This window comes from Mobula hypostoma, chromosome 7 (genome assembly GCF_963921235.1).
Source record: "Mobula hypostoma chromosome 7, sMobHyp1.1, whole genome shotgun sequence".
Classification (NCBI taxonomy): domain Eukaryota; kingdom Metazoa; phylum Chordata; class Chondrichthyes; order Myliobatiformes; family Myliobatidae; genus Mobula; species Mobula hypostoma.
This window is the reverse complement of record NC_086103.1, coordinates 34,511,762-34,524,679: the sequence shown is the minus strand read 5'-3', so window position 1 is coordinate 34,524,679 and position 12,918 is coordinate 34,511,762. Positions and strand designations below refer to the sequence as shown.

Below are 12,918 nucleotides of genomic sequence, written 5' to 3'. Positions count from 1 at the left end.
CTTTGGTCCACAACGTTGTGCTGACCTTTTAACATACTCTGAGATCAATCTAACCTTCCCTCCTACATAGCATACAAATGTAGTCTAATCAAAGTTTTGTAGAGCTGCAAAGTTACCTCATGGTTCTTGAACTCAATACCCCAACTAATGAAGATGAACAAATCCTGCCACTTTTAAACTGCCCTATCCACTTGAAGCATTAAAGTAGCTACACTGTGACTTTGAGGGAGAATAGAAAGAATCTCCAGGGATAACTAGGGAAACTGTATGTGTGCCAAGATTATTGTAAATAGACTGTCATGTAGAAAAATATTAAGTCATTCCCTTTGGAGCACAGCATAAGAAAGTGAAGCAGTATTTACTACATAGAGAAAGACTCTAATATTCAGAGGGAGCCGGATGTGATTGTGCATAAATTGCTCAGGAGCAACATGCAGGTGTAGCAGATAATTAGTGGCAAGTAATATGTTCACCTGATTTAAAAGAGGATTTGAATCATGAAGGATTTGAGACATGAAAATTTTATTCTGAATCTTGAAGATCTAGGTGAGATGTACGTCAGATACTGTGTGAAACTATGGCTTCCTTACTTTTGAAAACTTGTTCTTGCCATTGAGATAGTGTCGCGAAGAATTACTGTTTAGAGGGATGGCATATGAGAAGAGTTTAAGCAGACTTGGTCAGTCTTCTCTAAAATTTAGAACAATGGGAGATCCAATTAAAATGTTAAAAATGGCTTGATAGACTTGAGACATTGAGGCTGTTTCATTGGCTGAGGACCTGGGGAGTGGGAGGGACAATCTGAGAATTATAGGTAAGTTGTTTGGTACTGAGATAATGAGAAATTACTTCACACGGATTGTGTTGAATCTTTGGAACTCTCTACACCAGGGGTTTATGGAGGCTCAGTCATCTCCATTCAAAAGAGATCAATATGTTTATGGACAATTAAGGAGTCAAGTGAGAAAGTGATGCTGAGATAGCAAGCAAGCCATGGTCTTGATGTATGGCCAGATTTCCTATTCTTTATGTTCTGGAAATCCACAAGCATCAACTGAGGCAGCCCCAGATGCATTGGCTCCCATCTGCAAGATTCTTAGGACCCTAAACCAGTTCCTCCAGATTAGGGATGACAAATAAAAAGCAGGAAGGGTATAACAGAGAAATACAGAACAATCTACTTAACCTTGGTGATGGGGAAAATGTTAGAATCTATTGTGAAAGAAGTAATAAAAGATTTAAAATGTTAGTGGGATTGGGCAAAGTGAACATTGATTTTTGAAAGGGAAATCACAACACATTTACTGCAGTTTTTTGAGGATGTAACTGCTGGAACAGATAAAGGCAAAGCAGAGATTATGCTCTATTCAGTCTTTCACAAAGCTTTCAACAAGATCTCATAAGAAGCAAGTGTACATTTTAGCAGATGAACTGGGTAACTGGGCCTGCCCTTAATTGAGAAGTGATTGCCAGATAGAAACAGACCAGAGGAATAAAGAGATCTTTTGTCAGGGTGGCAAGTGATGACTGGTGTGTTGAAGCAGAATTCAATGCTTGGGTTCTTATTTATATATCCATAATGTGGTTAAGGGAGCTAAATGCAAATATCCAAGTGTCCCTGAGAGTGGCAGCAGATATAGATAAACTTGTTAAAAAGGCACATGGTATAGTTGCCTACATTACTAAGGAGAGAGTAAGCAAACTTAATCAATACAAAATAGTATTGTCAAACATATCTGAACTTTTCTCTGTGCTTTGCTCATAATATTGTTGTTGCTAAAACTTATGGGGAAGTATTCATCGAGGTTCTCATGGTCTAATCAATAAATGGAGAATCCTCCTAGAAAGTACATGTGTGGTTTGTTGCTGGGTGAAAGTGGAGCTGAAATTACCTACACACAGCTTGCTACAGCAAAAAGAGAGGGGATAGGGAAGAAATATTATTTTTTTAAAAATGAACTGGTCTCTATTATTGAGCTAACCAATCACACAGTAAGCAGAAACATGGCAGCTAATACCTCAGGTTCATTGAAAAGCACCTCTGGGAGAGTGACACCATTCTTCTTTGCAATATATTGGAGTATTTCTTCTGCCTCCTTTACCCTTCCTTTTACCAACAACCAGCGTGGAGATTCAGGAATAAACCTGAAAGTAGAAGTGTTATTTTAGGATACTGACTTCACAAATAATTTCGCAAGTTGAAATACTTTTAAATCACATGACATAACGTAATTTAATTACCTAGAAGCATAGAACATTACAACACAGTAAAGGCCCCTCAGCCCACAATGCCAACGTTTCAACCTCATCTAAGATCATAGAACATAGAACTCTCCAGCACATCACTGACATTACACTGGCCCTTCAGACAACAATGTTGTGCTGGCCATGTAACCTACTCTAGAAATTGCCTAGAATTTCCCTACCACATAGCACTCTATTTTTCTAAGCTCCAATTACTTATCTAAGAGGTTCTTAAAAGATTCTATTGTATCTGTCTCTACCACCTTCACTGGAAGTGCATTCCACACAACCAGCATAATTTGTGTGAAAAACTTACCCCTGATATTGCCTCTGTACCTACTTCCAAGCACCCCCTCGTATTAGCCATTTCATCCCTGGGAAAAAGCCTCTGGCTATCCACAGGATCAATGCCTCTCATCATATTATACACCTCTATCAGGTCACCTCTCATCCACTGCCGCTCCAAGGAGGAAGGGCCAAGTTCACTCAACATATTTTCATAAGGCAAGCTCTCCAACCCAGGCAACATCCTTGTAAATCTCCTCTGCACTCTTTCTATAATATCCACATCCTTCCTGTAGTGAGGTGACGAGAAATGAACACAATACTCCAAGTGGGGCCTAACTAAGATCTTATATAGCTGTAACATCCAGGAAGTGTCCACTCCAGGAAGTAAAGGAGGATATTATGACAACACCTTCTCTCTGAACTTGTTTATCTTCCTCACTTTCAGAGTTCTCTCCACTGTCATTTCTTATTCTTTTATTCCCTTTGTCTTGGTTTTGATTCATCTGTCCCCTCACTATCTCCTCATTCCCTTTATTTCTCCCTTCACCATAATCCATTTCTCCCCAGCAGCCTACCTCTGATCCCGAATCCGTATCCCACTCCTTCTCCACTCTCTTTCCCTCAACCCGAAACTTGTTTTTCCTGGCGATCAATTTTTTCGCTCGTTCACTCCAAATGTTAACATCAGTCAACACCCAGGTGTGTTAAACAGGAGGGAAGAAACTGATGATATAATTGATGATCCATTTACATTGGCAGAAACGGTGAGAGCAATAAAGAGATCGAGACCAACATCCCCAGGGAAAGATCTGATATGCTATGTTATGCTAAAAAATCTAGGAGAAGGAGCGCTCTTGAAGTTGCTGCATTTTTATAACAGAGTGTGGGAGGATGGAAGATTACCAAGTGAATGGAAAGAAGCAGTAGTGATTCTAATAAGGAACCCTGGCAAGGATCTGTCAAAACCCACTAGCTACAGACCAACAGCGTTAACATCAAATATACGTAAGATAATGGAAAGGATGATAACAGAAAGGTTATCGTATGAGCTTGAGAAGAGGGGAATGCTGGCAAGTTATCAGAGTGGTTTTAGGAAGGAGGACTCAGTGATAAGGTTAGAGACTGAAATAAGGAAGGTCCAGGGAAATAAAGAGTTAGTAGTTGCAGTGTTTTTTGACTGCGAAATCGGACACCTGACCAGGTTCATTTCCCAATACCAGATCAGGAACACCCTCTCCTCCAGATGGCTTATCTACATATTGCGTCAGAAAACCTTCCTGAGCACATCTAACAAACTCCACCCCATCCAAACCCTTTGCTCTAAGGAGATGCCAGTCAGTTTGAGCCCTCCTCCCACATAATCCTTCATTTTTCTTTCATCTATGTGTTTATCTATGAGTGTCTTACATGTCCCCAGTATACAGTTTCTGCCTCTACCACCATCCCTGGCAATATATTCTGAGCACTCTCTGTTTAAAAACCTATCCCTGACATCCCCCATATACTTTCCTCCATTCTCCTTAAAATTATATCCCTCTTATTAGCTTGAAGTTGATTCAGAAATCTCAAAGAGCAGAAGATAGTATGAAAGATGGCTTAATATTCTGACAGGCTTATGGAAAAGCATCAGCAATCCTGTGTCATTGGCAAAGATCTGCCTTTCTCAATCAGCAACCTATTTTGACTTAAAATGTGTTTCTTCTTCCCTTCATTGTCACTGGATCTAAATTCTCATTCTGTTGACTTTAACAGTATTATGGTAGGACTTTAATTTGACACTTCAAGAAAATAGCTTACTACCAACTTCATAAGGACATGTACCTATCAGCAAAAAGTACCATTATTAAAGTCATCTACTACGAATCCGTGTTCCCCTGGCACGCTGTGATGCAGTGATGCACCATCAGAATTGAATTGGCATGGTGCACAATGCCCTCACCTCTTTGCTTGGATGTCGTTCAGCTGCCCTCAATATTATCAGATGTGCATCTACTTGACTCCTGCACTTTAAGAACTGGGTTAATCTTGACACATAATATGAGAATGAAACCTGCTGAATTTGCAGGTGACATGTTCAACTACATGAGGCAAACTACATTGCCTTTATCTGCAGGAGTATCCCCCGAGAAAGAAGGAGGAGGATGAGAGAGGGAGAGAGTTTGAAGGGAAAGATAGCAAAGTGAGAGAAACGGGTGGGGGGGGGCAAGGGAAAAAAGAAGGTGGAGATAGAGATCAGGGAGAAAGGAAGGTGGAGAGACAGTGTCTTGGGGAAGGAAGAGGAGGAGAGACAAGGGAAAGGAAGAATGACATTGAAGGGATGGAGGAGGAGAGACAAAGAGGAAGGAGGTAAGTCTGGAAGATGAGGAAGGGAAGAGGAATGAGGAAGGAGGGCCACAGGGAGGGGGCAGGTGCAGCAATAGTCCTGCTAGCCATGAGAATGCACTCAGTTGCAACTGTGTCTGGCTTCTTCTGTAACCAATAACGTGGTCATTGAAAGTATGTCCATAGTCTTCTGCTGCTATGGCTTCTCTACTTCTAAGTTCTACATGTTGTGCTTCAGTGATGCTCTTCTGCACACCACTGTTGTTTCATATGCTTATTGAGTTACTGTTGCCTTCCTGTCAGCTTGAACTAGTCTGACCATACTCTTTTGACCTTTCTCATTAACAAGGCTTTGTTGCCTACAGTACTACCACTGACTGGATATTCTTTTTGTTTATCGTACCAGTCTCCGTAATCTCTTGAGACTATTGTGTGTGAAAATCCCATGAAATCAGCAGTTTTTTGAGATACTCAAACCAACCCGTCTGGCACAGTCGAAGTCACATTTCTTCCCCATTTTGATGTTCTGAACAACAACTGAACCTCCTGACCATGTCTGCATATGATTGTGCATTGAGTTGTTGGCTGATTATATATTTGAATTAATAAGCAGGTGTACAGGTGGTACCTAATAAAGTGGCCACTAACGGTAGGTTTCAGATTAAATAGTAGTCTTGTCTCCTTTGGTGGAAAGTCAGGGCTCTGTTTGGTTGGTCACCCAGTCTTTGGCTCTGTAATTATTTCACACTGAGGGTAACAATGAGTTTTCTTGAAGGATATCAAGTGTAGCGGAATGGTTTTACTTAAAAAGAGTGATTCAGAAATGATGAAAAACAATGCCATACTTAGATAACAAAAGAGGCTTGTAAAGTAATAATTCCAATAAATCCATAAACCTGCCTTGGAATCAATATGCTTAATCTGTGTCAGAATCTACACCAGGCTGACATTTATTCACAGGGGGATGGGAGGTCTCACAAATGCTATTCCACATGCAATGTCACAGACCCTAAAAATCTGTTTGTTTTGGTCCTTGTCAAGTACCTAACTTCCTTGGGATCTGTGGTGTGTACGATGTCCTAATTGCCCCAACTCGCTTTTTTTTCAAATGTCACTACCGCCATGTGCTGCCCAACATATTGTATTCCTGGGTTCCCTTCGTGCAGAAGTAATGAGTGCCGGAAGACAGAATCAACCATCTTGCACTGAGCAGGGTGATTCCTGAATACAGCTTCAGCTGGAATAATTCACAAGATGTCTCGATATGCAGACAGATTGTTCATTGTCCAGCAGCACAACTTTAATCTTTTGAAGCATTACATAAGTGAATGTTATCCCAAGGGGTTATTCCCTTAATGGAGGATGTCTGTTTAACGTGCACAGGAAGCCACTACACAGTCCTCGACAGATTGGTGTCAGGGTCCAGTGCTGTGGAACGCAAGACCACTGGAGACCCTTCACTGCTGCAGCCTTCCTTTGCCTTCATTGCCATTGTGATGAGTTATCATCTTCTGCCAGCTTCACTGCTCAGTTCTTGTTTGGATCGTTCTTTGTCTGGAACCTTTGCCTTGAACTTACTGTCCTGAGAGGCCTACTAGGAGATAAACTCCAAACAGCATTGCTCTTAGAATCTCAAGAACTCACGAGCCTCTCCATCATAACAAAGTGACGATCCTCAGAACAGCTTTTTAGGAAAGAGAATGCAAATCCTTGGAAGTCAGCAAAAAAGTTGCACTTGCACATAATTTAACAGCATTGGCTAATGTTCTAAATTTAAAAACAGCATCTCAGTGAGGAGATTTGCAGTCCCTGTATAGCCTCTCGATCTTTTCATGGACAGTGTTAAAAATAATTTAGTCCGGGGAAAAGTTGTGAATGCTAAATGTTTAAATGGGTTCCATGGTGGTGTAAGAACAGATAACTTATCTGTGTTGATTAAATTTGATGGGAAAATTTGCCAGATAGGGTAAATTTCATTTATAAAAGTTACATGGTTCGAGCCTATGTGCCTCCTCTTCTGAGATATTTTCAATGCTTGAAGTTAGGCTGTGCGTAAGGGTAAAAAGCAGTTTGGTAGATGTGGTGGAGAACATGACGTTGACAATTGTGGAGAAGCTGTTAGGCTAAAATGTACCAACTGTGGAGGAGAACATAGCTCTGCCGATGCAGGATGCTCCGTATAAGAGAAAGCTGTGGAAGTCCAGTGTGTTCGAGTGGAAATGGGCATATCATATGTTGAGGCTCTGCAGAATGTACAGAAAACCATGACTTCTGTAATGGGACATATTTATATCCGGAATACAGATATATTAGGGACATTGTGTGAAGAGCATGATTATTGTAGATCATTGATAAACTAAAAATTGTCTCTTTCATGGCAAGTGTGGTAAATTGCCCAGCACAAACTAATAGTTGGACAGAAAGAATTAAGATTATATTAACAGCTGCAGAAAAACATTCAAAGATAAAAGACTTAACTCTAGAAGTTACTAATAACGCCTTACAAGGAGGGATAAATAATGTTCAGACTTCAAAGGAGGGTTGCGAATGGCTTTTCTAATCTTACACTGGAATGCTGGAAGCCTGTTACCTAATGGTCAAGAATTTAAGACATTTATTGAAGATTTACCAAATAAACCTTGTTAAAATCTTAAGTTATAAGGTACATGGTTACATTGATATAAGACACGATTGGAAAATGGGTAATGGATGAGGAATGGCTACCTTTGTCAAAAATGGAATAGCATATAGAGTTTGGAGTTGTTTATAAGTCAATTGTGGTTGTAATTTGGGGAAAGAATAGCAAAGTACAGATAATAATTTTTTATAACCCATGTGAAATGTTAACATCTAATATATTGGCAAGTGCGGGTGGAAATGGGAAAAATAACGTCATATGGTGTAGGAATTTTGATGCTTATAGTACTATGTAGAAGCGTGGTGACACAAATGTGAATGGAACGGTGGTGGAAAACCTTCTGGAAGAAAAGTATTTGGTGTGCTTGAATAATGGTAGGAGTACAAGAGTGAATCTATTTAACAGCAATTTTCCTGCTACAGACTTTATACTGGTATTTGAGGATGTAGCAAGTGGGTGTAACTGGGGAGTGTATAAAGATAGAACAGTGAGGAGTTGATGTGAATCAGAGGAAAGGTTCTCGTATCTCCAGATGGAATTTGAAAAAAAAACAAATTGACATGTTTTTGATGATCTTTGTCAGGGCTGGCCAACCTTTTACATTCCATGCAGCAATTTTTTCATGCACGAGTTCAGATGCACCATACAACTCTTGTACCCGCATTCAGTTCTTGTAAAAATATGTTAATATAGACATATTTAGCATTTTTACATGATGAATTGATTTGATATAAAAACAAGATAAACATTACTTACCTTAATGAGACTTCTTTTAACAAATATATTTTGTCTTTTTTTGATTTCTTCCTTTTTCTTAATCATGTATTCTTTCCGTAAGTCAGACCCAAGCACTAGCTTCAGTTTTCCTTCTATTTCATTCTGATGTTGTGTTTTATAGTGTTTAGTAAGATCATGTCTTCTATTATGTGAGAAAGTGTTTTCACAAACAATGCACAACAGTTTTCCTGACGGACCCGCTACAAAATAAGAACTCTTTTTCCCACTGTTCATTGAATTCACGCTTACTATCACTTTCTGCATTTCTTTTGCACTGTGATGGGTAACTGAATGTAAAAACAAGGCTTAATTTTTGAAAAAGTACAAAACTGCAAATGTCTACAAAGGACAAATAAAGCACAACTCCGTAGGGCACGAGTGTCAACTGTAAACTGACCGGCAAAAACCTGCGACGCACTGCTGGCGCAGACGCCTGGCGCCTCAGGATCAAACAAGTATAAAACGTGTGTTGAACAGTTATGGAACTACCGCAGAACAAAGTCCTTCTTTCCTAGTTTGACTCATTGAACATTTTTTAAAATTGAAAACAGATTAATGTGAAAGAACGCAAACACGAGGAAATCTGCAGATGCTGGAATTTCAAGCAACACACATAAAAACTGCTGGTGAACGCAGCAGACCAGGCAGCATCTATAGAAAGAGGTACAGTCGACATTTTGGGCCGAGACCCTTTGTCAGGACCAACTGAAAGAAGAGATTATAAGAGATTTGAAAGTGGGAGGGGGTGGGGGAGATCCGAAATGATAGAAGATAGATAGATAGATAGATAGATAGATATACTTTATTAATCCTGAGGGAAATTTGGTTTCATTACAGCTGCACCAACCAAGAATAGAGCATAAATATAGCAATACAAAACCACCAACAATCAGACAGGAAGGGGAGGGATGGGGCTAAGAGCTGGAAAGTTGATTGGCAAAAGGGATACGAGGCTGGAGAAGGGAGAGGATCATGACAGGAGGCCTAGGGAGAAAGAAGCTGGGGGGTGGAATCCCAGAGGATGGGCAAGGAGTTATAGTGAGAGGGATAGATGGAGAAAAAAGAGAGAAAAAAGGGGGAAAGAAAAAAAAAAATTAACGGATAGGGTACGAAGGGGAGGTGGGGCATTAACAGAAGTTAGATAAGTCAAGGTTCATGCCATCAGGTTGGAGGCTACCCAGACGGAACATAAGGTGAGGAGGAGGCCGCGGATAGACATATCAGAATAGGAATGGGACATGGAATTAAAATGTGTGGCCACTGGGAGATCCTGCTTTCCAGGTGAGGTGACACTTCACCTGTGAGTTGGCTGGGGTGATATACTGCGTCCGGTGCTTCCGATGCGGCCTTCTATATACTGGCGAGACCCGATGCAGGCTGGGAGACCGTTTCGCTGAACACCTACGCTCTGTCCACCAGAGAAAGCAGGTTCTCCCAGGGGCCACACATTTTAATTCCACGTCCCATTTCCATTCTGATATGTCTATCCACAGCCTCCTCTACTGTCAAGAAAAAGTCACACTCAGGTTAGAGGAATAACACCTTATATTCTGTCTGGGTAGCCTCCAACCTGATGGCACGAACATTGACTTCTCTAACTTCTGTTAATGCCCCACCTCCCCTTCGTAACCCATCCGTTATTTATTTATTTTTTATTATTATTAATTTTTTTTCCTCTCTCTCTCCTTTTTCTCCCTCTGTCCCTCTCACTATACTCCTTGCCCATCCTCTGGGCTTCCCCCCTCCCCCTTTCTTTCTCCCTAAGCCTCCCATCCCATGATCCTCTCATATCACTTTTGCCAATCAACTTTTCAGTTCTTAGCTCCATCCCTCCCCCTGCTGTCATCTCCCATCATTTTGGATCTCCCCCTCCCCCACCCACTTTCAAATCTCTTACTATCTCTTCTTTCAGTTAGTCCTGACAAAGGGTCTCGACTCAAAACATCAACTGTACCTCTTCCTAGCAATTCTGCCTGGCCTGCTGCATTCACCAGCAATTTTTATGTGTGTTAATGTGAAAGAAGATAACATTCGCCAAAAGATGTGCACGAGATAATAAAATCGCTAAGAATAATTGCTAAATTTTACATTTATTCTCAGTAAAACCCATTTCTGGCTCTAAGCTACTTGAAATCCTGTTATAGGTTGTTTTTCTACAAATTGGTTTTTGGTTAAATAATTTTTGCATGAGTAGGCTTACTTTTTTATTATTATCATTGAGGTGCAATGCGCCACTTTTGCCGCATGCGCCATAGGTTGGCCATCCCTGATCTATGTGAAAGTAGATTTCCTGATTTTCTTGTTTTGGAGGAGACTGAGTTGAGTACCTTGTGCTCTGTACGCAGCTCAATAACTCAGGAATGAATTCCCAAATTATTGGGAAATAGTAAAAGAAGTCAGTTTCCTGGTGGATGGATCAATGAAAAAGAGTTGTGAAGGAGTGGAATAAAACTTTTAGGAAAGTTAGGTAGTGTTACTCCTATTCATTATTCATACAATATAAAAGAGCTCAAGCTATAGTTAGAAAAGTAGTGAGAAGCAGTGAAAATGTATTGGAGAGCATACTGTAATAGCATTGGGAAGCAGTTCCAGGTAGGAGAAATTTGGGGTATGATACAGAAAATGAGTGCTGTTAGAAAATATGATGCATTACTAGTTTTGTGAGAGGTTTGCAGTTACTGACTTGGAAAAAAAAGTAGAACTATTGGCAAAAACTTTTATCAGTACATATAGTTCAGCCAATTTAAATTTAAAAAAAAAAGAAAGACCAGATACACAAACAGTTTAGGCAAGCAATCCTCGCTTTGCCATGAAAAAAGAATTTTCCAGTTCCTGCTTAGATGTTGAATTTACTATACTGTATATTGGTTGAAAGTAAAAGGGCTATTAATTGTGCTGGCCAGACATCACTTTGGAAAGATGGTATTTGTTATAGGTTTACATATTATTGGATTTGAAACTTATACGAGTTTTGAAATTCTTTAATGCTATGGGTTGAAGGGTGACTTCTTGCTTTCTGGAAATTAATGGTTTTTATCTCTGGTTTTTAGAAACCTGGTAAGGATCAATCAGATCGTTCCAGTTATAGACCTATTTCACTAAATCCTCATGTAGGTAATATTATAGAATGAATGGTTACAGCAAAGCTTTCATATTTTGTGGAAAGTGGTGAAAAATTAGCTGCATACCAATATGGATTTCTGAAATGGAGAATGACCATAGACTTGGTGTTACTTTTGGAATCTGATATTTGTAAAGCCCAAGTTAATAATGTTTCAGTGGTAGCAGTTTTTTGTTGGTGTAGAGAACATTTTCTGAGGAGTATGAGACTGAAAATGGGACTCTACAGGGGAGTGTGTGTAGCCACTCTTTTTTAATATTATGATTAATCACATTTACTTAAATGCTGGCTCAGTCACCAGAGGTGAGAACCGATATCACGCACTCTCCACGACAGGCACAGAGCCTTTCATTGTTCCATTGTTTGGTCAATTTATTTGCCGGCCCAGATCAGTTGGGGCAAGAGCCAATTTCGCTTGTTCTCTGCGATGGTCATCTCCATAGCACTGAGGCTATGAAGACCGCCCGGGCTGCTGTGCTCTGTCTCCACTACTACGATGAATTCATAAGTGAGGCTTTGAGCCAATACCAGGCTGCTTTGGAGTTCGGATCTGAGGACTCATTTTTGGTTCGGATTGCTATTGTTTACTTCAATTGTTTGCATGATTTGTATTTTTTTCCTCTTGCGCATTGAGAGTTGGTCTTTTATTCTTATTTCTATTCTTTTTTTCCTTCAATTGTGTTCCTTCAGGTTTCTTGCTTTGTGGCTACCTGTGAGGTTTTATAATTTGTACACTCTTTGATAATAAATGTACTTGAATCTTGACATTTCCGAATTGTCAAATGCTGGTGATGGTGCAGTGTCAAGAAAGGTAGGAATATAAATTATATAGTTAGGAGAATGCAGGCAGCTATTAATGAAGTAGTGGAATGGGGACATTAGTTGGGGGGGGGTTAAATTTTTTGTTGCTAAAATTCAAGTTATTTGTTTTTCTAATAGGAAAATTACACCCACAATTGATCTCACTTTATATGGGAAATCTCTTGAACAGGAGTCAGTTGTAAAGTTTTTAGGCATGTGGATGAACATAAGGCTAACATAGAAGGTCCATATGAATAAAATTCTAGAGAAGTGTGAAAAAGCCCTTAATGTGCTCAGGTGCTTAGCTGCGTGTGATTCGACGGCAAATAGGAGTTCACTTTAAAAAGTATATTACTCTAATCAGAAACATCTCCTAGTTGGGTTGCCACCATCTTCTGAATTTTATATACATACTGTCTTTTCTTTTTAAAGATCTTTTAAAAGATCCAGTGACAGGATGTTCAGCTGTTGTTTACATTCCAAAGTTTCAGATGATTATTAAGAAAGGATTCTCAAAGTATTGGTATTCACATCTGAGATGGTTGCTCTAGTTTTAGCCTTGGAATGGGTCGAAGAAATATGTTCACACATTTTTTTCCACATGCAATTCCTTCTGGCATCTTTTCACCCACTTATTTAGTTTCCGTATATTACACGAGAGCCTACTTACATTCTTCTCTGTAATCAAAATCCCACCTAAATTAGCAAGTTCATGGCAATACAAGAT

At 39.8% G+C, this 12,918-nt stretch overlaps 1 protein-coding gene across 1 annotated transcript in view; it reads right to left on the bottom strand.

Annotated features, from left to right (window-relative positions):
• LOC134349227 (organic cation/carnitine transporter 2-like) overlaps positions 1-12,918 on the bottom strand; it is an 80,102-nt gene that overhangs the window by 40,360 nt on the left and 26,824 nt on the right. The window contains exon 5 of the mRNA XM_063053238.1: positions 2,019-2,145. Coding sequence (XP_062909308.1) covers positions 2,019-2,145 — 127 coding nt within the window. The remainder of the gene's footprint in view (positions 1-2,018; positions 2,146-12,918) is intronic.